Here is a 25172-nt window from a genome sequence, read left to right as displayed (position 1 = left end):
CGACCGCCGCTTGGGGGTCGCGCGACCCCGGCGACCGCCGCCTGGGTCGCCGGACCTCATGTGTCGCCGAGGTCGAGCGACCCAGGCCAGGCCAAGCGTTGCTTGGGTCGCGCGACCCCTGCGACGCCCGAGGTTCGGCAACCCCAAGCGGCGGTCACCGGTTGGCCTGGGTCGCGCGACCCAGGCAACGCTTGGCCTGGGTCGCGCGACCCCAGGCGGTGATGGCTGACAACCAGATCTGGCCAGCGGCGGTGACCGATGGTTAAGCTCCACCGGAGCTTTTTTTTTTTTTTTTAAATGTTAGCAAAAGTCCTTTAGCCTAAATTGATTTTAAAAAACACTTACTAAACACTACTTGCATTTCCAAAAATCCTTTTAACCCAATGATATTTGCATTCCCTCAAATGCATTCCCCCAAAGTAGAACCGAACCAAACGGGCCTTTACATGTTAGACGCTTCAGAATAAATCCATGAAAGTTCATGCCAAATTTCATTAACAAGCATGGAATCGATCCCATACACGAGTCATCACATGCCTTCCATCCTTACTCAGACACAGGACCGATATCTGGTCCTTTTTGTAGTTGGACCATGAGCGGTCCAACTGATCGCTACAAGAACAACCGAGAGAAGATGATGAATCATGCACTAAACAAGCGTTGGTAGTTGATCCATTTCTGAAACATATTATAGTGGTAAACAACATCCGATTCGAAGCCTGTGACATGGCTTTGTCAGTGGATGATGAGGGCAACCCGGAGAGGGTTTCCTCAGTAGTGTACTGATGTCTCTGGTAAGCCACAGGAATAATTAGTTAGTCCAGCATGTAATGTTGAAAAGACAGCTGTTGAACACAATCCAAGATGAAAGCAAAATTTGTGTTACAAAGGAGAAAGAATTCTCGCAATCCCACTTTGGGAGCAGCTCGCTCATTCGGTTACGATCCCATTTTCCTTTCTAATTGTCGTTCAGTTGTACAGTATCTGTTCTCATAGATCTGAAAGACGAGATTTGTCTCGTCATGTTGAATCAGAGTTCTTCCTTAGCATCATCAGCCGGGCCATCCCCATCATGAAAACCACTGCAGAGTAAAACAAGGATTGAGTTGCCTAGCATAAGAAAGAACTATGAAACACCCTAAGTAGATATGGCCATATGCGAATCACAGGTCTGTCTGAGAAAACGAATTCTTTAAAGCTCCAGACATTTCAATTTCACTTAGTACAGAAGCACGCCTGAACATGCTTGTGCAAAGTTGATGTAGATAGAGAACACTCTCCATAAAAATAGTTAGAAAAGAGAAACTCAGTTGATGGAAGAAGGGAGTGAAGGGATGAGACAACTACAACCAGAACGGAAAAGATTTTCCAGAAAAAAATCACTTAAAAGAGAGATTTTGTAATGAGGACAATTTATGGAAGGCAATCTTTGAGAATTAAAACTACCACCTCTTTCTCTAATATACGTTAGAGACGAGATCTTTGCAAGTGTTTTTATTCAAAATTTGACGTTAAAAAGATTGAGATTCGGAAAAACAAAGGTTTAACTTCACAGTTGAGGATGTAATAAATTATCTTCAGCTATTCTCTTGATGATTATAAGCGCTAGTCAACATATATCATGTTTTTACTCACAGCACAATCCCCATGGTCCCACCTGGGGCTGACATTACTTAAAGGATACCTTGTCTGGCTGCAGTGCTTGCTCAAATCTTGACACACAACCTTGGTTACACCTCCAACTTTCACAGCACCTTGTCTTATAAGTTTCGCCAACTGCAACAGACATTAACAGGAATTCTAAATGACCTGTGAAAATACATGTAGAAATGGATAAGAAGTAGCATGTACAATCTCACCTCATCTTCTGTCTCCTCAAGTAACCTGCAATGTTACATAAAAGATATTAGGCTCGTGGATTGATAATTCAAAGGCACTCTCTATTACAAATAAAAGGATAACTTGGGATTGTCATTATAATGAAGCTCACCACGCAACAGCACAAAAAAGAATTCCTACAACTTATTTTCTTTTTGTTTCCTTCAGTGCATTTTTTTTTACGGGGTGGACCTCCTGATATACTCACCTTCCACAATAAGTTGATATAGCTTTGGAATGTGCTCTAGCTTCCTGTTTGTCTAACAACACAACAGAAAGAGACCATTTCAATTTCAGAACTCAATGTACAATATCCTAGAGACTTGTGAGAATTTGAGAGACATAGGTACCAGGACTTGCTAATACAGAATCAACCATATTCAAGAAAGACATAAAATGATTTGAATCAACATCAGTAGACTCCAAAGGACCTCCAAGTTTATTGGGATGGATAATCCTACGGTAAACTACTTGGTCAATTCAAGGAGAGTCATCATCATCATTCATCTTTATCAGAAACTTTTAAATAACACCCATAATGCTGATATAACAGTCAATCCGCATATATAATTGCCAATCTGAACAATATTATGTGTTATAGAAGCTTCTGTAATAGTCATATGCATTTTAGCTGATATCATCGGTTGGACATTGGCGTTCGTAAATGAACCATCAGTAACCAATTAGTTGATAACCCTGTTTTACTTTAAGATTTATGAACCTTATTTGATACTTCTATTGATCGATTCAAGAAGAGGGACATATAATCCACAGGAGTACATGCCATGGACCAATTCATTAATCCCAAGAAATTAGTTCCAAACATTCACAAGATTAAAATTCGCACTTAAGCATATAAAGTAAATCTACGGAATGAAATATTTAAATAAAGCAAGGTATCAGGGTTCAGCATATATCTTTTTAGAATCTTGAAAGGGTAACTTCATCTTCATATATAGATTCTTTATCGTTAAATATTGTTATAAAGAGATTCAATGGTTTCACTCGTTAACTCTTTCTTCCAAGCATGCACTGAATTGAAACGTACATGCACTAATACAAGGTCACAAAGTGCTGCTGGTAATATTTATATATTAGAATGCTTTCGCTCTCTCTGGAGGTAATTCTTGATAATAAGTTCCCTACCGAAATAAATCATCTATTCGACACAGATTTTCTCAGTTATTGTTAAATATCAATTATAAAATTATGAGCTGCACTCAAACAAACAAAAAATGCACAATAAAGCCACTATACACCAAACTTAGAATACATACTGGTCTTCAATTGATCCCAGTCATCTACTTTCACCCATTCTAGTTGGGTAGAATCCCTCTGCAAAAATGAGCAATGAAGCACTTCAGTTCAGATGACCTCAGACAGGCATACAGAAAATTTATACATCTGGAGAGATCGACTGAGTGGATATACAGCTTTCTAACGGTTAACCAAAGCAGGACTGATCTTACTTATTCAAACTGCTAATTACGACATCCTGCGAAAAATCAAACTGGGATGTTCCTATTTGGAACTGCTGCTTTAACTTTAGTAACAATGAAAATAAAAAGCTTGAGTAGTTTTGCCACCTTGTATTACTGCATCAAGAATGAGCCAAGTGAGGCACCCCCTTGGTGCCTCATAGTGAATTTCTCATTAGTTATCAAAAACAAACATGAGAATTACCTTCTCGAGAGTATAATCTTGCATCTCTTCACATAGTCCATCCAGAAGCTCGACCACTCTCAGCTCGCTGACCCTGTTTGATATTATTACAGGTAGCACATAACCATCAGCCAAATCTAATATAAACTTGACAATCACATGACGCAACTGGCCTCTCTAACAAAGAAAGATATGGGTTCAGGAAAACCAAGTCAGACTATAATCACAGAATGCATCTCCTCCAACAACATAAACATCATGGGCATAGCCTTATAAGCGAACTTGTATCATCGTACAAAAGAATAGGCAAAAAAACGACAAGCATTACCTATAATCAATGAGCTTTCCTTCACGCTGACCTCTAGAATCCAAGCGATGCCTCATATCCAAATGATTCCTCGGCTTTTCCTGGACAGAACCAAAACAAGGGAGGAAATACGAAACCTTTTAACACGGACTCATCTGCAGCTAGTCGAATTCGTACAGGAAACAACGTGCGCTCACTCACATTGGAAAGACCGATTTCCAGCTCTCCCTGCCAAAAAAACCATCGGCACCGAAGTTAGATCGTCGACCAACTCGAACTCGCAAAAACTCGAAACGAAAAAACGAGAAATCGATTCCCCCGTGAGAAGCGAGATTCGCCGATACAACAGTAGTATAATAAACCAAGACGAAGTTTTAGGAAACGATCTCTGTAAAATCTTCGCCGCCGGACTGAGCCACGGAACGACGTACCGCGACGGCATTGCAGGCGGCGCACTTGTCGTCGATGCAGTGAGCGAGGGAGAACGCGGCGAGCATCGCGAGCATCCACGCCGCGGCGGTGACGGACTCCGCCATCTTCTCCTGCTCCTCCTCCGACGACGGCGACGACGATCGCTCCCTCAGAGTCTCCGGTCAGCTCACAATTATAAGCGGTCCGTCAAGGAAGTCTTGATCGGTTCAGTCGTCGGGATTCTAGAAATTTCGCCTCTCGAATAACACGATGGGCCCGAGCGAGCCCAATTCACTTGGGCCCAAGAGAGCCCAATTCCGTTGTTGGGCCTCGAAGCGGCCCACATCATGGAGATGACTGACCGCAGATGGGCCCATTCTTACTCCTCCGTTCATCTCTTTGAATTGACACGACGCTGCCGCTGCCGCTGCCACCTACTCAGAAAATCGAACTCACGGTCGACCGAAAAGGCCATTACGACGAGAAAAAAAAAAACAGAATCCACCGTGACGGCCGAATCGCGCCGGTCTCACTGGCTCACGCGGGATCCTTCACAATCTTACAGGTCAGGGGGACGAGCCAGGGGCGGCTCTGTGTCTTTCGACGGCGATCACCATGCCGACAACCCCGGCGACGACAATGTCCGGCACGACAGAATATATAAGACGATGATTCGTGGGTGTCTTTGTGTAATTGCAAACATCTTGTAGTCGACCCATGAAAGGGAGAGGCACAAGGGTCTTGTGTGTTTTGTTACCGTGTTGGGACCACTCCAAAGCCTAAAAACTTCCAATGATTATGGATCATGTGGTACCTCGAAAAGCTACTTCTGAGATTCATGAGACAACCTGGTCGTGTGGTCCAATCTCAATACGATTTCTCGATCTATACGAACCCCTGTCCCTTGATTATTCGAATGACTCGAGACTAATGATACGATAACTCCACCTATCCGAATGTCATCTTATGCCCCTCGACACGACATACAAAAGTAGGCCTAATACCCTAAAAGTCTCCAACTTCAAATTCTGTCCCAATTTTACTCTCTATCTTATTAAAAACCTTTCACTTTAGGTCGTGTCTCAATTCTACCATAACTGTTTTCGTCTCATAAAAAACACTTAACTTTGGGTTTAGTACTAATTTTATCCTAAACTTCTTTTTTGTCTCATAAGAAAATCCCAGCTTTAGGTCCAGTTTTAATTTCACTCTAATTTGTTTGTCTCATAAAACATTGACAACTTTTACTTGAGTTCCAAATCTGCTCTCCTTTAACCCTTAGTCAAAATCTACCGTAGTGATTTTGAGCTCATCGACCTTTCGTGCCTAGGAATGTTCCATCTCTCGCAGTCGGAGAGCTCGCGCTTGGGACGCTAAGCAGCTCGTGCTTGGTCGAAGAGCTCACAGCTCGGGATAATCGAGCAGCTCATGCTTGGGAGGTTTCCATATCTCGATTATCAACGAGAAATTTCGGACGGAGGGTTAATGAGGGCAGATTTGTAACTCAAGTAAAAGTTTGTAGTTTTTCATGAAACTGTAAAAATTTTAGGGTAAAATTGGGATAAGACACGACCTAAAGTTGGGGATTTTTCATAGAATAAAAAAAGGTTTAGGGTAAAATTGGGACATGACCTAAAGTTGAAGGTTTTTTATGGAACAAAAAAACTTATGGTAAAATTAGGACTTGACCTAAAGTTTGAGGTTTTTTAGGATATTAGGCCCACAAAAGTATGTGAATTTGCCATTTTTTTTTTTTGGATTGTTTTCCTCCTTTCGCTTTTCTTATAATGTAGGGCTAAGGCTCAGCAACTAGGTCCATTTGTTTGAAGGAAAACTGTTTCTAGAAATTTATTTTCCAATTTTCTGGTGTGTAAATGACGGAAAACTAATCGATGTGGAATTCATTTTCAAGGAAAAGGTTATTGTCTTCAGTTCATAGAAAATGTTTTCAGTACATTGATTAGTTTTTCTTCATCCAAATACCGGAAAATCGGAAAACAAATTTTCGAAAACAATTTTCCTTCAAACAAACCGATTCTAAAATCGTATTTTTTTCCTCATACAAATTATACGGGTTCATGCTATCCATTAGCTCAGAATGAGAAATTGAAATTATCATTACATTCATAATAGGAAAGGATAAGTGCATTGGAAGATCTAAAACTTATTACAAAAATGCAATTTAGTCCTAAAACTTTTAAAAAGTTCAATTAAGTCCTAAAACTTATCACGAAAATACAATTGTCCTAAAACTTTAAAAAAGTGTGATCAAGTTCTAAAACTTGTCAAATTTGTCCAATGAAGTCATTTCGTTGATTGCATTTTTTTTTTAAAGTTTTATGACTCGATTACATTTTCGTAGCAAGTTTCAGGACCCGATTGCACTTTTGTGACAAGTTTTAGGATTTAATTGCACTTTTTAAAATTTTTAGGACTTGATTATATTTTCATGATAAATTTTAAGACTTTCATTGCATAGGAATTTAGCCTTTTTTCACTTAATAAGAAAAGAGAGAAAAACCGATTTCTTTTTATTCACCAAAACAAGGGAAAAAAAAAGGGCTCTAATTGCCAACCACCCCACTCAACTCTGTAGTGGTTGGACAGCACAATTTAATATATTTTTATAAATAATAATAATAATAATAATAATCACCTTCAGGACTGAATTCAGGCGATGGGCCCCACTATTTCCCGATCATTCCGCTTTTCCGCCGCTTCATCTCGCACGTGCCGCAGTCCCCGCACGTACTAAATGCTCCCGCTCACCTACACCGCCCGTCTGTTATTTTTAAGCAAAAGTTGAAAAGCTTATGTACTGCCCCATCGAAATTGAAGATATTATTCAACTCCCAGAAAATTATAAATCAATTGTATTGCGAATTTTGCTGATCGACATTTGTATATTGTGAAAGTTTCGGATATTTTGAGTTAAAAGAAAAGAGTAAAAATGCATCCGTCGCAGGATTATGATTGCGTAGAGAAAAAAAAACACTCGAAAGCTTTTTTAGAGAGCGATTTTAATGGAAGGAACCAACCGTCACAAAGAAAAAAAAATCACCCATTCATATTCAGAGAACGACCAATTTAGATTTTACAAGTTTGCCTCGTCAATCATCTAGACGGGACGGGACGCGATGGGATGGGGAGAGAGACCTATGTCTTCGAATACTAAATTTCATTTGCGAGATGCACCAAATCAGAATTCTAATAAAAACGTCCGCCTAAAATGGACGTACCTCGATGACAGAATCGTGGGATCTTCACCGTACTTAGATAGGAATACCTAGATGCGGGTGCTTTAATGAATATCTAGGATCCTGATAGGGAAACTAAGCAATTAGATTTTACTATTGTCAACAAAATGGTGATTGAGAGAAGACAAGTCTTCTTCTTTTCTTTTTGAAAAAAAAATCATAAAAAATCTTCAAATTATACGCACCACCGTAACAACTTTTTATCGTGACATCAAGCATCCCAAACTATACCCATTGTAACACATTTACCTTATAAAAAACCCAAAACTTATACTTATGTGATGTATTTACCCTCCCGTTAAGGTTTCGTTAAATGATTTTTCAGTTAAAATAACGTCGTTTTATTTCACCTAAATCATACGAGCGCCGTGTCAACACTGTAATTATACGAGCGCCATGTCAACACTGTATGTTTTTATGGTGTTCATGCGGGCAAGTTTTTCACGGTCATCATTATCAAAACTTTGACGGAGGGTAAACGTGTCACACAGATATAAATTTGGGATTTTCGGCACGAAATAAAAAAGTTTGGATAAACATATCATAATGCGCATAATTTAGGGTTTTTTGGTGGCGCTTCGCTTTTTTTTTTTTTTTTTTTTTTTTGGGACACAGGGAGTAAAACAAATTGTAGAGTGAAAGAGAAGGGGGCCGAAAAGGAGGAGAGGAGGTGGGGAGTCGCTTTAGTGCAGCGATGCCGCGTCGCTTTTTGCTAATTCCACTCCGACCCACGACACGACCTTCGTTTTCTGTTCGGATTATATAGCAAAGCTTCGAGTTTAAAGATCGAGTACACTCTCTGTTTCTCTCTCTTCCTCCTGTCCGAACGATCAATCACTTTCCCATTTCAAGAACTCCCCCCCCCCCCCTCCCCCCCACACACACACACACACACACACACACCCACAAGTCACAGAGGCACACCCACCTTCTTCGTCTCTTCTCTCTCTCTCGAAAAGCAAGAGCCTTTGAGCCAAGCCCACATTCACCCATTTTGGATTGTGGCCTCTCCGTCGCCTCCCCGATGCTCCCCGAGGGACACCGCGTTCTGGGTCTCTCGAGCGACGTCTCTTTCAGGTGATTTGAAGCTTGCTTTTTGTCCTTTTTTTTTCTTTTGAAATAGCTTGATGGGCTCGATCTAGTGTGAGGGATCGCTCCGCTGTTGTCGCTTCCTCCTGTCGTTGTGATCCGGAGGACCCTCTTTATTCCCCTGTGTTCTTGGGTTGGAGTTTGTCCGTAGCGAGTCGCTTGGTTATGACTGGTCTCCCACGTGGGTCGGGTTTGATTCGTTGCTTTGTTCCGGATGGATCTGGGGATCTGGTTTTCGGTGGTATTTATGGGACGTCTGTTCCTGCATTTCACTCTTCTTGCTTTGTGTTAAATTTCAAATTTTTTTTTCATCGGTAGTAATTAACGAGGTCGTCCAGTTGCTGGGAGATAAAAAATGAAAATTTGCTATGAAAGGATGAAGAATTTGAACTGTTGTTGTCATTTCTGGATTTAATGCCCGAGGTGATCTCGTACCGACATAAGGTACTTCATCACCCGAGCTTTGAGTGAGTATAGTTTTCGATGTTGTTTATGCAGTGTGAGGTGTATGCGGTTGCTGCATTATCGAGACTGATATGATTAGTCTTCTCCCGTGATAGTGGCTGTGATTGATTCTTCAAAGTATTTCTTTTGAGCTTAATTTGTTCGTGCTTTGCTTTTGGATGGTGGTAGATGTTATAACGTGAATGGATCGTCATGTGATACAGTGAGACGATGATTGCTTCGACCTGCAAAACGACTGGAGATCAGCATGCTGAGTAGATGGCAGACGACAACTGTTTGCGTCAAGATTTTGAGGCCTTGAGTGTATCAAAACGTCTCATGAGGAGTGTCAGTCACAAATTGAGGAAGAAGAGCCTCAAAAGTGAAGATGAAGACGTTAATGCTATAAGGGTTTCGTTGAGATGTCTAACTTTATATGGCAGAGGTGGAGGTTGCAAGGTGGGTGCTGACACAAGCGAGGAATATGGGGACCCAAGTAGTAGGAGAAGGTCGAGTGCCAGCGAAGAAGGCAGAGGATACGGTACCATATGCGGTACCGAAGAAACTGGAGTGGACTGCTTCTCGTATGGAGTGAAAGAGAGATTTTGGAAGAAAAATACCAGAAAGGATTTAGAACTTGAAGAACCAACCTATAACAGCAGAATGCACATTTTTCTTCCAGATGATATTCTAGAGATGTGCTTGGTGAGGCTGCCTCTAACCAGCCTCATGAATGCACGCCTTGTGTGCAAGAAATGGAGAAACTTGACTTCTACTTCACGCTTCCTTCAGATGAGACGAGAAGGCTTGCATCATTATCCATGGCTGTTCTTGTTTGGTGCAGTGAAAGATGGCTATTGCTCGGCTGAAATACATGCGCTGGATGTGTATCAGGATCAATGGCACAAGATAGAAGCTGACAACCTAAAAGGAAGGTTCATGTTTTCTGTTGCCAATATCCTGGAAGATGTATATATTGTAGGGGGTTGCTCTAGCTTGACCAATTTCGGCAGAGTGGATAAAAGCTCATTCAAGACGCACAAAGGAGCCTTGGTTTTCAGTCCATTGACTAAATCTTGGCGTAAAATTGCTTCTATGAAATATGGCAGGTCGATGCCTATCTTGGGAGCTTCTGAGGTCCATCCAGATTTTTCAGCTACTCAGGGCCATCAAATCCGGCAAGAGAGGCGTTTTAATAGGTCAAGGACGGGTGGTGGATTGGATGTTTATGAGGATCCTCACAGGCTTTCTCTAAGACGTCAACAGAGAAACACTTTTGACGAGAATGATTTGTCGTTTTCCTCTGCTAGAAAGCCACACAAGTTGGTCAGGCAAAAGATTGATCAATCAAGCACAAAGAGCTCTAGAAGGTTCGTGGTTATTGCTGTAGGAGGACTTGGCTCATGGGACGAGCCATTGGATTCTGGAGAAATATATGACTCTTTATCTAATAAGTGGACAGAAATCCAGAAGCTGCCAACAGATTTTGGGATTGTTTGCTCTGGAACTGTTTGTAATGGCATTTTTTATGTCTATTCGGAGAGTGACAAGCTTGCAGGATATGACATAGAAAGGGGATATTGGATTGGGATACAGACTAGCCCATTTCCTCCACGTGTTCACGAGTATTACCCAAAACTTGTTTCTTGTGATGGCCGGCTTTTTATGCTCTCAGTGTCTTGGTGTGAGGGGGATGGTCAAATCGGCAGGAGAAACAAGGCTGTGAGAAAATTGTGGGAGTTAGATCTCATGTATCTTGATTGGAGTGAGGTGTCTGTACATCCCGATGCTCCAATGGACTGGAACGCCACCTTTGTGGCCGACAGGAACTCCATATTTGGAGTCGAAATGTTCAAAATATTTGGTCAGGTGTTGGATTTCATGACAATGTGTGATGTGTCAGAAAAGGGCCCCAACTGGCGTCATATATCAAGGAATCAGATGGCTCATGAACTTGATGCTTCATCTTGCACGACCAAGTCTCTGGCTGTGGTTTATTTGTGAAATCCGCCTAATGAAGTTGCTACTCACCCAGATAGTTTCTGATTTCTATTTATCATTGTGCAGAGCTTTTGAGCATGCATTGCAGATGCAACATTGGGTCCTGCATTTAATTCTTTGATGAAAATGATTTTTGCATGGATGACTGCCTCCTGGTATGTCTCTCATCACTGTTTCCTTTTGTGCTGTGTTTCTCACACCGATTGTACTGGAGGTGCGTCTCTCCCATGTAACTTTTGATGTAAAATTTCATTTCTCCAGTATCAGACTAATCTTGTACTTCAATTTCATTTGCTCTCCATTGCTTCTTCACTTTGGTCGTGCTAGTTCCCTAATTGCCTACTTGACCTGTGACAACCTCATGCCAATTTATTTTACCAAAAGGCTAGTCCAGTATTGATGCTAGTAAGTCCATCTGATAGAACACTGAAATGGGGTATATTTCTAATCTGAGTGCCTGTGGCTGTAATCAGTGAGTTGCTCTTTGTACTTGTTTCCATGTTGGCAGAAATGGGGACAAAGAGGAGTGATTATGCCGACTTACCGGCTACATAGTACTATTGTTCATGTTGTTTCCATTGCTACATGGATTAGTAGCCTACAGCACTTGTTGAAACAGTCAGCAACTTGTTTATTGAATGTACAGTGAAGGTGTGCCATACTCGGTCCATTTCCAAACAAGTGAACAGAGTGTCTAATGGAGCCACCACAGGCATATTCGTTAAACGAGTAATTCAACTATGTTGGAATGCTTTAGCCTGCAACTTTTCTGTTCAGACTTCAGATTGAATGGGAACTTTCTCCGGCATACTTGATTTTTCTCTTAGGAGGCTAGGAGCCATACAAACCAAGGACTCGTAGTTCAGTTTCAGCACCAAGCCTTGTAAGACACATTTGCCTGCGCAGCTATCGACCAAGCTTCTCCTATTCGTCCTTTTTTTGTTAGTGTTTACGTGTTGTTTGATGCAGAGAGCAGTAATTCGGCTCTGAGATTCACGATATCCATATGTCTGCTAGTATCATCTATTACAAAAGTGCTACTCCTTGCCGATACCTTAACCTTTATCCAGAACTATCCAGACAACATTTAGGTGTGAAGAATGCAATAGGCAATATTAAACAGATATCACCAAGTGAGGGGTAAATCTCTAGATACAAATCCACAATACCAATTGTCAAGTGGGTTACATACACTCAAGTTAGATGGCCACAAATTGTACTTAAAGATAAAAAAAAAAAAAAAGCAGCCCTAGGGGAGGATCAACTGAATTCAGCATGATATTTGGGAATATACCCTTTTTCCATTCTGCACTTTGTAAAGATATAACAAACATTTGGCGATGTTGCCAACCGGTATCACTGAGTTGTAAGTGAAGGACTTGAGAGCAGGAATAATTCATCCATCAAGACTGTTAGCTGACTAAAGCCAATCAGAACTTGAGAACACGCAATGCCTACAGTTCATATAAAGAAGAAACAGGATGTACGATGTGGCATGCTCATGCCATGATCAGTATGTGTTGCTGTGTAGGTGAGAAGTTTCTTTCCTCGTTACGTCGCTAGGAAATAGTGACTTCCACGGTCATTTGACTAGTGGACAATTCTGTCTTCACGTCAAAATCCTTCTAGACAATTCCCGAAATCGAAACCCTGCTAGTTTCGACTCTTCGGGGCTATACGCCGGATGATCAGGCTCGAAACAGTCCTTGTATTAGGTGGGATCGAACTTACTGACGGGAATGCACACTTATGAGCACTAATCACATGCTCTACGTCTTGCTGTCGTGTCTGAGAGAAGGAAACAGAGAGAAACCACGGCACAGATGAAAGTACATCATTCTCCAGATGCAGCCAAACTAACTTCTTCTCTGACGACAACCAGAAAGAGGAACAAGAAAGGTCACTACAATCCGTCTTTACTTTGCACGCTGCTTCTCATCACGACTTATATAATGATAAGCCAACATGCAGGATGACCATATAGATTTTCGGAACTTCCAGGAAACGTAGGCTTCTGTTATTCGCCGGTTACACTATAAACTGTCGTGGTAGTGAGAGAGGATGGGGATATATCCAAAGGAGAAAAACCCAATCTTGCGTATGAGCAGTTGACATATAATTCCCAAGAAAGATTAGAACAGTAAATTTACGGCCACAACTTTTCCAAGAGACTCCACAATCAACACACTTCCTCGAGGTCTTGTTATAAACGGTGGACCATCTTTCTGGAAAGCCACGGATTGGAGCTATTTGATCAGACGTCATTTGCGAAGCAATCTACAGCTTAAGATTCGAGAGGAATAGACTTTTACAGAGAGCAAAAAAGGCAATCCAATCATGCAGATACATCCCCTGTTACTCGTAATTAATCTCCAAAGTCAAATCATATATATAAAACATTGACATTATGTTGATACAACAAATGCAGGTCATGTGAGAAAACAGAGGATCGACAGAAGTGGCAATATAAAAGACGAAAGGAAAGATCTAAAAACCCTCAAAGAATTCTGTATAACACTGCCATATACTAACGAGTAACGATCACAACCAATACACTGGACCTCAAAATTGAAAGGCAGCAAAGGAATTTACATAAAAGGTTGGAGAGTGTTGATCTCATGGGAAGTATCTAAATAGGCCTATCCCATGTTCGGGAAGATTCCTGAGAAGTTGGGTATCTTGTCGACATGCTTCAAGGCCCTCTCAGCAATCTGCCTTGTTCGGTAATCAGCATGTTGGAAAGCATCAACTAGTGCTGTACTCACATTAAGATCGCCAGATACTTCGTATGCGATATCCTCAGTCCGTAAGAGCCTCTCAACTGCCCAAACGGCCCATCTCCTCAGGCTATCTGTTCTTTTCTCCATTAACACATTTAAAATAGGTTTAATTCCTTCCACCTCGCACAAGATGGTAACCCCTTGCTCAATATCAACCCCATCCTCTAACAATGTGGATATTGCTGCCAGTGCTGCCTCGACCACTTTCTCATTCGTGTGGTCTAAAAGCGCCACCAATTTCTCTACAGCTTGTCCTTCATAAAGACAAAATGTTTCTCTCAGCGAACATGTTCCTCGGTGAAGCCGACACAATCCTGTTATGACAGGCTGTTTACTAAAACATGGAAAGATTGAAGAACAAAATCCTGGTGGGGGCAATTCTGGCAACCTTGTTAAGTTTCGGGATTCTCTAGACAAGTTCTCCAAGGCCATGGCAGAAACCACCTGTACATTGTCAAGTCCATTGGACTGAAGCAATTCAATGAACAGTGCGGCAACATTGTGCTCGCGGCAGAGTTGAATGGCGCCCGGTTCATCAGGTAGAATAAAAGTGATCCTTGCTAGGATTCGAACAAGCCCTTCTTGATAGGGTGTCACAAAGCGGATGCCTCTTGTCTCTCCCTGTCGTATCCTTCGCACTCTGTAAATGATCTGCTGAAAGGCACCATCGTCTAGCATCTGCCGTGTGAGGCCCAAATCCCTCTCTGGGAGCTCAGCTAAAAGTCCAGCAGCTGCTGCTTGCTCTTCAGTTATGCCTATATTTTCTGTAACTACTCTCATTAAGCTCCCAAGCTGGCCAACTGTGCCACGAAGGGCATCTGCTAACTCCTGGTCCATATGCGGGGAAAGGTGCTGCAGAAGTTTAACAGAAGCTAGACGCAAATCTCTCTGCGGAGCCTCAATAAACTGAACCAAACTGATAATAGCACCAGAGCTTTTGATGGCAGCTACGACACTCAGAACAGTAGCAGGAGAAATGGCGAGCCCAACAAGAACCTGAAGAAGCTTACACTCAATTGCCGGACCAGTATTGCTAATAAGGTGGAGCAGATTATGGATTATGTCTTCTGAGACTAAAGTCCGATGGTCTGATCCCACAGGTATGCCATCAAAATCAATGCCTGAGTTGACAATGTGGGCGAGAATTGTTGCAGACACCTCTTTCAAGCGCATTGGAAGTTGATTTGCACCGACAGTGAAGAGATCTTTGACAAGAGGAGGAAGAATATCAGCATCTACCAACACTTTGGCACTTGCTTCACAGGAAATCTGGTTTAGAGCTTTTAAAGCAGCTTCTCTTGACTGAATGCTGCCGCTTTTCATTAAATTGATCAGTGCAGAGCCCACCCTTCTAGCTACAAGGACCTTGACATCATTGTTAAGAGCCAGCTCACCAAGAAAACTAGCCATGGAAAGTTTAGTCTCTTGAGACCCTGCATCCACAAATCAACAGCATATACGTCTCTCCCATTAAAATGGTAAAAGAGGATCATAGTTGCTAATGCAAGACAATAAAGCTCAAGCTTGCAGTAACAATTGATTAAGCAGATGCACAGTTCGAATCTGTCATAACAACCCTAGTCAGATTAACTTAAAGCAGAAAATTTTAGACAGAAACTCCATTAGGAGCAGGACCGTCAGCTCATTAACACAGTCGCGGTCACATGAGACACCGAAAGCAGGCATTGGATATATTCTGTGAAAATATCTTAGACAGGAGAATGCAAATGGTCATGTCTCCACCAGAATTTCTGCACTTAATTTCATCGAAAAACTAGACTGACCCTCATGGAAGTTATCTTGTTCTAATAATGTCCAAACTTCCACACCTTGTTGTCTCTGATCTCTCAGAAACCTAATGCTTATTTCAGCTGGGAGTTAGGAGAGACTAAGGATCATTAGACATTATTTCATGCACCTCAAAATGGAGAGTACGAACTGCCTTAAAAACAACATACCATCATTTGATTTTTTGTTCGGGTAAAACACAAAACTAATGCTTAAGAATCTCTGCCAATTTTAATGGGAAATTTGGTTCACAACTTCTTCAAGAAGCATCATCTTGTTTGATCAACAAAGAAACAAAGGCATTCATGTAAGTGCGAGTATCCAGAAAAGCACCTTCAAGCAGTTTTGTCAGAAGAGGCTGCAGTCTACCATTCTCAGCCATCTGCCGCACATTGTTCTCGCAACTCTCCAGATTCTCTAGCGTCTTCTCAGCCTTCTCAACAGTCAAAACATTTTCCGATTTGCTGCTAGACATTCCAACCAAAATGAGGATAGCCCCATTTACTGAGCCAATCTTTTCACACAAGGACTCGGATTTGGAGAGCTCATACAGCAAAGAAACAGCTTCTTCCCTCTCCTTAGACTGCTCATGAGACAAGAATTTAACTATTGTGCGAACAGTGTCCCCCTCAGCAATTATTTCCTGCAAGACATCAGACAGGCAATGAAAATAGGCAACAAATCAACAAGCCATTAATTGTACTTGCTATTCCTAAAAGTCAACCAGTAATATGAAAGATTCAAAACCTTAACATCTTCATCTTCCTCCACCGCAATTCGAAGGGTATCAAGAGCTTTGCACCGGACTCGACGACTACCACCCTTCAACAATTCAACAATCATAGGTACGAGAGCTGCATTGCGCACTACATGCTTGTTTATTCGGCTTTTTTGACAAATGTGCTGAATATACTTTAGCGCCTGCACAATGTCACTTTCTGAACTACCCAAATTTAATGACCTGCGTGCCATATCAAGTTGAGCAGTTTCATTTCTAGCAGTCCATTCCTCAATTGTGTTCCTCAAAGCTATACTAGGTTTAAGCTCTGTGCTTCTCAATTCCTTTTGTGTAAGTGGGCAAACCAACTTTCTTCCGTTCTCTCTGCATTCTTTAAACCAATTCTCGATGGCCTCACGTTCAAAAGTTTGTCCATTCTCTAACGTCACAGGATCACGCATGACTTGTTTTGTCAAAGGGCATATGAATGCATCATAGAGGGGCTCAATATGCAGTCTGTCAAACTGATGGCTTTCATCTGACTGGCTGCCAGTATCATGGCTTCCATCGCAACTTCCTGCCATCTGATCCAGATCTCTGACTGCGAAATGATAATCAGAGAAAGGCTGCATGTTAATTTCTTTGACAATGAATAAGAGTAACAAGATTGTCACCAAATAAGATCCATAAGGAGATAAATCCTGTTAAAGACAAATGTGCAATAACCACACGTGCAAATAAAATGTCAGTGATTCAATACCACCATTTCTTCCCATAAATGCAGCAACACTTGCTAAGAGAAAACTCATGCATGGATGAACACCATATGGGTGGCTAATTGTAAGTCCAGCAGCCAGAGGTGTCATGGTCGCATAGGCAAAACAGACACGAATAGTAAGTCTCTGGTTTGAGAGGTGCAAAACATGAGCTGCCAGATGTATAGTTAATAATCGCATGCATCAAATAATTTATTCGGATAAGTTATACAAGCTGCTTAACGCTGGTATTAAACTATTTTGCCCATTGCAGTTATGCTATTCCTAAGTCGTGCATACACGTTGATGTGGACACAATTGCAGAAAAGTTCCTGAAGCGGTACAAGGAGGCAGAATTCAAGGAAACAGGCCTGGAAGTAAGATGTGTCTACTATGGAGTGAACAGCTCATAACTTTTGATCCGGAAGGAGTTTCAGGTTCCATAAGGTAACCTCCTGGATCGTTTGTAAATTAAGCCTCATACAAATAAGATTCCCCCAAATGACCTCATGTATATTATTTTTAGTACGCGATCAAGTTCAAAACAAATAATATCTACTATGCTTCCGTTGCGACTCTAATCAGGATCTCGATCCCCCTATTCTCCCTAGCTAAACAAGCCTGGAAACACTATAACTCAGCCTCATAGCTGAGTAAGCGATTGTCGACTGAACAAGTAACCCACCACCTTAGATTAGGATCAAGCATGATAAGAAAGATACAAATCATAAACAGTACAAGAGTGAATCGTACATGGTAAACTATATTTATACCACAGTCTAGTCACCATATACACTATCTGCACACCTTGATGCCACATCAATCGTTCCATTGAGCCTATCACATGTCTGAAACGACTACAGGGATTCACATGCTAGTACAATTTAGACTCTGTGTGTTCATATAAACTAACATATGTCTCTTTGTGTATAATCTCGCTTGCTACCCAATCAAGTATAGTCAACATTCCAATCATACTTTTTATACCAAACCAATTTAAATGGTCGTAGAATGCACGATCATGATGTTTATGAAAAACACTGGAAGAGGGGTGAATCGCTTACACTACAGCCACATGCATGAACCATCGAGATTTGATTCAAAACTTATTCCTCGTGTTCTTCATTTGTCGTTCCTCCATTAACTAAATTCTCTCCTTCCCTCCCTCCACCAATACTCCTATTCTTACACCAAACTCAGGTCATGATTCATAAAGTCTAGGTATCACACAATACCTATCTGAGAAGCTTGTCAGGAGCGTCATATTGTGGTGAAATCAGAAAACCTTTTGCGGTCATTTTAGGATCTCAAAATCCATTTCCTCAAAATGTTTCGGGGCAATTTTTATTTTTGGGCTTGTTGTCAGCATTTTTATTGTTTAGACTCTATTCTCGAATAATTAGGGTTTCAAGTGTATTTTTATTTTCGTTATTTTGTTCAGTTTAATCATCTGGTCGCCTCTTTACGAAAATGCTGATTTTGAGAATTCTCTTGGTTCCAATTTTGTTTGCGTGGACCTATGAGTGTGCGTGTGAGTTTCCATGGCGTCACACCTGGTCAGCCCAGATAAATCATCAAGAGATAACAACTAACGATTCTTTCATAGACTTCCACATAAACATAAGAAAACCAATATGCAACCGCAATCCGATGCCCTTGCCACGGGGATGATGATCATCATCAATGAATGGTCGTTTCTTTTTCTGGGGGTACCGTGCGTTTACAACGATTTCGCAGGACTTTCGGCACGTTAGGCACAAAAGGGTATAAAGATAGGATAATGGTAAGAATCCATTCATGACATCCAATTGTGTAGGGTTTGACGTGAAAAACCCCCAGAAAAGGGACAGATGTGCGGCCTCTTAGAAGGAGAACCAATATGGAATGAGTTGAACCCAGCTACCAACAAGCCAAGGAAGGGGGAAAAAAAAACCCCAATACAAGCCAACTGCCAAGAAATCAGCTCGGCCTATCCATGGTCAGGCGTGTATATCGCGGCCGAATCACCGCTCGCCAAAGCTAGAACTGAAAATACAGTCGAGTCAAGAAACTACCCTCTACCCCCCCTTCTAGCTCAGGCAATTATCAATTATTAACTTTCCTCATCCGCGATTGCCGATCATTAATGGGCACGACTTCGATCGCCGCCGCACAGCTCAGGGTAAAAAAGATTTGCTTGTCTACTGGGACCAGTATATAACCGTCGCGAAAGACGATCCACTTCCCAATTCCAGTACGGTGGAGATGATTAAAACCAAAAACCCACTTTTCAATCACATCGTTACCGCCGAAAAAGAAGAAGAAGGAGAAGAAGAAACTAGACGACTCGAGAGGACCGAAGAGCGGGAATGCGATTACCTCGCTGCGGATCCCACCGGAGAGCGTCTCGGAAACCCTATTCCCAGCTCGATGACGCCATCGCGCGGTCCTCGGGATAGGAACCCGCCGCGTGCAAAAGCGCCGGGATCGCCGCGGCTCGTGCCGGACGGACCGGCGGCGTAGTCAAAAATAGGAGGGCGAAGAAGACGGCGACGGCGGCGGCGGCGGCGGCGGCGGCGAGCTGAAGTAGTAATGGCTCCGATGGCGGTGGATGCTCGCAATCAATGAGACGACGTACGGAAGAGAGAGAGAGAGAGACGGGGTGGGGGAAGGATGGGAGGTGCGCACAGTGGTTGAAGAAGAAAAGCGAAACGAAGCTTAGAATCGGAGAGAGAGGAAGAGGATGAAATATATAATTAGAAAGAACAAAAAAACAGAGTAATCCCAATTTGACCGAGGATGGAGCCAGCCAGCCAGCGAGAGAGAAAGAAGGTTGACCCCGCAGCGAATAGTCGTCGGTCGTCACAAGCCCCTCCCGCGACCAAACCCCGACCAGAAGGACCGGCAGACGGAGAACCGGACAGGCCGGGTGGGCCGGGTGGGCCGGGCGTGGGGGGGATGGTGGCTGCTCTGCTCGACCTGACCTGGCGATAGGGTTCTGTTCTCGTCTTCTTCCTCTCCTTCTTTTCGCTTACGAGGATAACGACACGAACAATTTCGAAACTAATGGCATCAATATGTAACGTGATTCATGAATTTTTAATTTGTTCAATGTGATCTTTGAAATTTTAACCCGATGTTCAATATGATCTCTAAACTTTCAATTTGTTTAACGTGATTCCTGAACTTTTTTGGCACATGTTCACTATAGTATATGAACTATACGAAAATGTTCGATGCAGTCCATAGACTTGAATTAATGAGAGAACTACATCGAACATTTTCAAATAGTTCAGGGACTAAATTGAACATGTACCAAAAGTTCGGGGACGATATTGAACAAATTAAAAAGTTCTTGGACCACATTATACATTGGGCCAAAGTTCGAGAGCTGTTTGTGCCATTTTCGCTTCCTTTAACAACGACAGAGAGAAAGAGAAATCAAACAACCAAGAACCAACCGTCCATGGGGACCATGATGCCCCATCACCCTGTGGAGGTCGCTAATTTACAAATCTTTACCCCCCCCTCCGGCAAAACCACCGTCGAGTGCTCGAGCCTCGCCGGTGCTTCTTGATATGAGGGGATCGCGAGGAAACGGCATTTGGGTACGATGCGTCGCGACCGCGAATTGCTCTCTCGCGACCGTGAATCGGTCTTTCGAGAGACCCATAAGAGTCGCGGCACGGGTCCGCTCCGAATGGGTGGGTCGGGAGGTAAAATGGAATGGGGCCGGGACCCATTAATGGGGTCGTTGCGTAGGAACAGGGGTCGCGTACAAGTCGGCTCGTGTATATTAATTAGCCTTAGGACTTTGCGATCGTACGGATAGGCCGACGATGGGATTTCTCATTGGAAGCTCCTAACGAATTTAGCTCCATTTAATGACCCATTATCACTTTGGTCTCTGAATAAACCCATCTTGTAAATCGGATTAACCTCTGACACAAGAAGCATTTTTCATCAAAATCCGGGTGTTTCAATGACAGCAAGCTTGGTTTTTTCCCCATGTTATTCAAGCGTTAGTACTGAAGTTTATTGGGGATAATTGTCCAATAAATACTAAACCTGTTGTACGACGGTCAGTCCTAAATTTCTCGATTGTGTCAATTTAGTTTTAAACCTATTGTACGTCGGCCAACTTAGTCCTAAACCTTTTAACAATTTGCAAATGTAATCCTTCCGAGTAATTTTGGTTGAAAATTGCCAAAAGGACGACATTGACAAATCGTTAAAAGATTTAGAACTAAATTGATAAACTGTCAAAAGATTTAAGACTAAATTGACACGATTGAAATGTTTAGAACTGAATTGATCGCCGCAAATTAAGTTTAGGATTGAATTGGAACAATTTAAAGGTTTAGAAATGAATTGGCTGCCGTACAACAAATTTAAGATTTATTGGACAATTATCCCAGTATATCTGTCAGGGTCTGCTACATTTGTCGCGAAGAGAGAGAGCTAAAGTTCTGCGGCAATATGCTCTCGCGAGAATGAATGTGGTGTGCCATGTGCTGAGAATGCAAGCACTGTGCATAAGTGATCTCAAAACTTGGTTATATCTGTGTATTACGAATTCAAAATCCGTCAGCCCGGTGACTAACTTATAGAACTGAAAACGGACGTACCGGTACAAAATTGAACCCCGAAACATCATCTTCCACGCGCTCGCTTTTGTCGGAGGCTTCAAGAAATTAGAATTAAGCCAAGTACTCCTTTAGGTAGTCAAATGGGTTGAAGGGAGAACCTCAACAGAAGTTCTCGAAGATCCGAACAAAAAACCCGTCTTTTCCCAGAATCTCGAAGAGCATTCCACAAGGGAAACCGCTCGAACCAGTGGATATACAGCATGTGACCACATCATACTGGGCATCAGCAGATTTCTTCGGCAAATATGATGTCATAGATGAATTGCACTGCAAAAAAGAAATGAAAGAAAACAGACACCTTGAGTGCATAGTAATGAGCAGAAAGTTTAGGCATGTTGACGACAGAACAGCATACAAATAGACCAACTGCAAGCAATGGCAAGTGAAAATCTTAATAGCCATTCGAAAAGGTAAGTGAAAATCCTAATGCTAACTAAATCAGAAGTTCAAGCTCAATGAAGCAAAAGGATTTAGAAGCTGGAAAGACCATTATCGTTATCATTCTCGTCGATCACACCGCAAGTTCTGTAGGTCGAGCATCAGCTCATATGCCTTACTAACATGAAAATCAACAAACCTAGTTTCCCAGTCAAGGGAGAACTGGTTCCCAAATCTTACACGTAAACAGCGATGGAAACTTGAAGAACATCGAAATCTCAATCATTTAAGAAATGGAGGCCAACCAATGCCGACATGATTCAATACTGTCAATAGCAGCTTTTCAGTTTAATTTCTCTGTAGTGTTTGAAATCACCAAGAGGATCAGCATAAGATAGCTCACTGTTCAAGACAGTCGTTCATACACCCAACATGAATACGTACCTTCCTCTTTGGGAATGTTAGGCTGATCAACCAAAAGTTGCTGGAGTGCATGCAGGTCACTCGCACTGCAGTGTGAACCGTACAAGAACAAATTATTTAAAAGTGTGCATATCAAGAACCTGTATGGTAATTGCAAACTCTACATATTCCTTGGAAACCAAGAGTGAACATGAACAAGTATACATCAATATCCCTGAATGGAGATCATGGAAGAGGAATGAATGGCCAAATTATTGAGATTATCAATGTAAAAATACAATTATACAAACTCAAGATGATACAATACTCATTGCAGCCTCACCCATTAGAGACAGTTTCAAGTACCTTGGTTTCAAGACCAGAGTTGAAAGTGCCGATACAACTGACGATTTCAAAAAATACCTAGCAAAACAAAGGAAGATGTTCTAAAAAACATATCAACTTCAAATTGCATATACTTTGATGCGGGGGACCGTAGGCTATGCTATTGGAGCATGTGAAGAAAGCCAAATGCTAGGACAGAGAAAATTATAAGAACTAAAAGAACCTCAGAAATGAACAAATGCAAGCATCTGATAAAATCATCTAGATGGGGAAAAAGTCATTGTGGTTGTTCAAGTGACTAATGCTGTGCTAGATTCATACGAAAACTCATTCTAGTTGAAGCACCATATGGGTGAACAACCGTCTTCCCAAGTTCGAAACTCATTTGCAACTTGCTTTATTCATGGAAATACAACAACCCTGGCCCTGGAGGCTGGAACAAAATCCTGGGCTGCAGATTTTAGATAAATTCAACCTCCGACCGCTTTGCTCATTGAAAACCTCAAGCATTTCTCCTAAAAGAAGATCTCTCCAGTCCACAAACTAGGCATCAGCGAGGAAAAAGGTCGTCTTTCCAAAAAGAGAAGTTGCATACTCTGAGCAGTGCATCTCATAGAGAATCATAAGCCCATCCAAGCAATCTTGAAGACATGGTTTCACTCCCACTCGCTGCTGCAGATGCTTGACACTGGGCTGCCGAGATCCCCCTTTAACAAGTTGCTTGCCGTCTCGATGGATCTTTTCAAGAGACATGACAACACCATGGAACTCCTCCCTGAAAAATTTCACCAATCCAATGACATACAGCCAAATGAAAGTCACAACCAAAAGTATCTCTTGTCCTACATCTCTATGGCTTGGTGGAAGCAAAGAGATTTTCATGAATTCTTTCATCTTTTTTGAAAGCTAAAAAAAGATCGGGAGGGGTGAATAGCGCTTACGACCCCCTCTAGGTGTTACCACAAGGGTCTCACACCTCTATGTAACATTCGGTTTGAGCCATACTACTCCGCACCACATTTCAACCCGAAAGTCTGAGGTTATGCTAGCAGACAGAAAGTCTCTTCACACGAGGCATGCCGCGACTAGACAACGCAGCACAAGCCCGCTCAAACATTCGCTCACGAAGTAAATCAAACTCTTGAACAAGTGACCCCTTACCCACTAGACCAACTACCTAGCGGTGGAAGTGCTGAAACCCGCACAGGAATTTTGCCAAACATTTGGTGCGCATTGTCTAGGCTTACATGGTCTTCCTCATTGAGAGCAAAGTGGCTTCCAATGACTCCATCTGCTTAGTCCAAACAGCTTCACCAATCCCACCAACAGATTTCAGGGTACCGTAGTTTTTACCATCCCGAATCACCTAACAGCGAGATTACCAGTTCAATTTGACTGTAAAAAAACAACAAAAAGGGAAAAACAAAACAAGAAACATTGAATTCGACAGAACAAAATCCAACGACGATACCTGCAATCTGTCCATGATCGAAGAGGCGTTTCTGAACTGCGAGACCAAACGAACCTGAAGCTCCCCCCAACGATCCATCTCCTCCCGGACTCTCTTGAATTTCTGCTGGAATTTTCTTACCTCCGCCTCCATTCTTCTCTCGAGTGTCGAAGTTTTAAGACGCGCCGATCGACCGTGTATGGAATTTGCCAAAAAGAAGATGTTCACAGCAATTCTCGGAGGTTGGTCCAGGTTCTTGTCATGTTTGAGCTGTGTTCAAATGTCTTCTTGACCATAAATTTCTGTGTCAGTTACACAGTAATTTAGATTTGATAACGGGTTAATACCACGAAAAACCCTAAACTGGTACATTTGTGACACATTTATCTCAAATTATTTTTTTGACCATAAAAAACCCCAAACTGGTACACTGTGACAATTTTACCCCGAACATACCACAAAAAATCCCAAACTGGTACACATGTGACAATTTTACCCCAACTAATTTTTAATATTTTTTTGAATTTTTTCTTTTTTCTTTTCTTTTCTTTTTTTTTTCTTCACTTCAACCTCTGGCCGGTCGCCGGTCCGGCGACCGGCCAGAAGTGGAAGCCGGCGAGGGCCGCCCTCGGTAGCCGCTGGCGAGGGCCGCCCTCGGTAGCCGCTGGCGAGGGCCGCCCTCGCTCAACTCGCCAAGAAGGCGACCCTCGCCGGATCTAGCGAGGGCGGCCGCCGCGCCGAGCGAGGGCCGTCCTCGCCGACGCCGGCGAGGGCCGCCCCTCGCCCGACTCAGGCAAGGGTCGTCCTCGCCCGCCCAGGCGAAGGCTGCCTCGCCCGAAGCCAGCGAGGGCAGCCCTCGCTCAACGCAGGCGAGGGTCG

At 42.4% G+C, this 25172-nt stretch overlaps 4 protein-coding genes across 6 annotated transcripts; 1 reads left to right on the top strand and 3 right to left on the bottom strand.

Annotated features, from left to right (window-relative positions):
* Positions 1-645: 645 nt before the first annotated feature.
* LOC115669794 (uncharacterized) lies at positions 646-4477 on the bottom strand. Its single transcript, XM_030590922.2, has 9 exons — positions 4279-4477; positions 4049-4075; positions 3869-3948; positions 3562-3634; positions 3156-3213; positions 2087-2138; positions 1860-1884; positions 1685-1776; positions 646-1082 (listed from the first exon to the last, which is right to left on the bottom strand). Exons 1-9 carry the CDS (start codon positions 4381-4383, stop codon positions 1031-1033), a joined length of 564 nt encoding a protein of 187 aa, XP_030446782.1. The 5' UTR covers positions 4384-4477; the 3' UTR covers positions 646-1030.
* A 3910-nt stretch (positions 4478-8387) lies between these two features.
* Positions 8388-11361, top strand: LOC115669792 (F-box/kelch-repeat protein At5g42350-like). 2 transcript variants are annotated; one of them, XM_056321430.1, is made up of 3 exons: positions 8388-8592; positions 8923-9048; positions 9273-11361. In XM_056321430.1, exon 3 carries the CDS (start codon positions 9328-9330, stop codon positions 11050-11052), a length of 1725 nt encoding a protein of 574 aa, XP_056177405.1. In that variant the 5' UTR covers positions 8388-8592; positions 8923-9048; positions 9273-9327; the 3' UTR covers positions 11053-11361. The 2 variants fall into 2 exon arrangements, with proteins under 2 accessions (XP_056177405.1, XP_030446779.1); XM_030590919.2 differs by lacking the exon at positions 8923-9048.
* Positions 11362-13414: 2053 nt separating this feature from the next.
* Positions 13415-19782, bottom strand: LOC115669791 (U-box domain-containing protein 44-like). The gene is made up of 4 exons (XM_030590918.2): positions 19449-19782; positions 16365-16936; positions 15951-16260; positions 13415-15262 (listed from the first exon to the last, which is right to left on the bottom strand). The coding sequence occupies exons 2-4, from the start codon at positions 16917-16919 to the stop codon at positions 13689-13691; spliced, it is 2439 nt and encodes an 812-aa protein (XP_030446778.1). The 5' UTR covers positions 16920-16936; positions 19449-19782; the 3' UTR covers positions 13415-13688.
* Positions 19783-21609: 1827 nt separating this feature from the next.
* Positions 21610-24618, bottom strand: LOC115669793 (uncharacterized protein At5g43822). 2 transcript variants are annotated; one of them, XM_030590921.2, is made up of 6 exons: positions 24315-24616; positions 24091-24209; positions 23439-23618; positions 22865-22921; positions 22541-22605; positions 21610-21985 (listed from the first exon to the last, which is right to left on the bottom strand). In XM_030590921.2, the coding sequence occupies exons 1-6, from the start codon at positions 24444-24446 to the stop codon at positions 21942-21944; spliced, it is 597 nt and encodes a 198-aa protein (XP_030446781.1). In that variant the 5' UTR covers positions 24447-24616; the 3' UTR covers positions 21610-21941. The 2 variants fall into 2 exon arrangements, with proteins under 2 accessions (XP_030446781.1, XP_056177253.1); XM_056321278.1 differs by lacking the exon at positions 22865-22921 and having other exon boundaries at positions 24315-24618.
* Positions 24619-25172: the final 554 nt, after the last annotated feature.

This window comes from Syzygium oleosum, unplaced genomic scaffold, assembly GCF_021117445.2.
Source record: "Syzygium oleosum isolate NSW1041296 unplaced genomic scaffold, Sole_v2.1 Sole_v2.22, whole genome shotgun sequence".
NCBI lineage: Eukaryota > Viridiplantae > Streptophyta > Magnoliopsida > Myrtales > Myrtaceae > Syzygium > Syzygium oleosum.
This window is presented reverse-complemented; position numbering and strand designations above follow the sequence as displayed.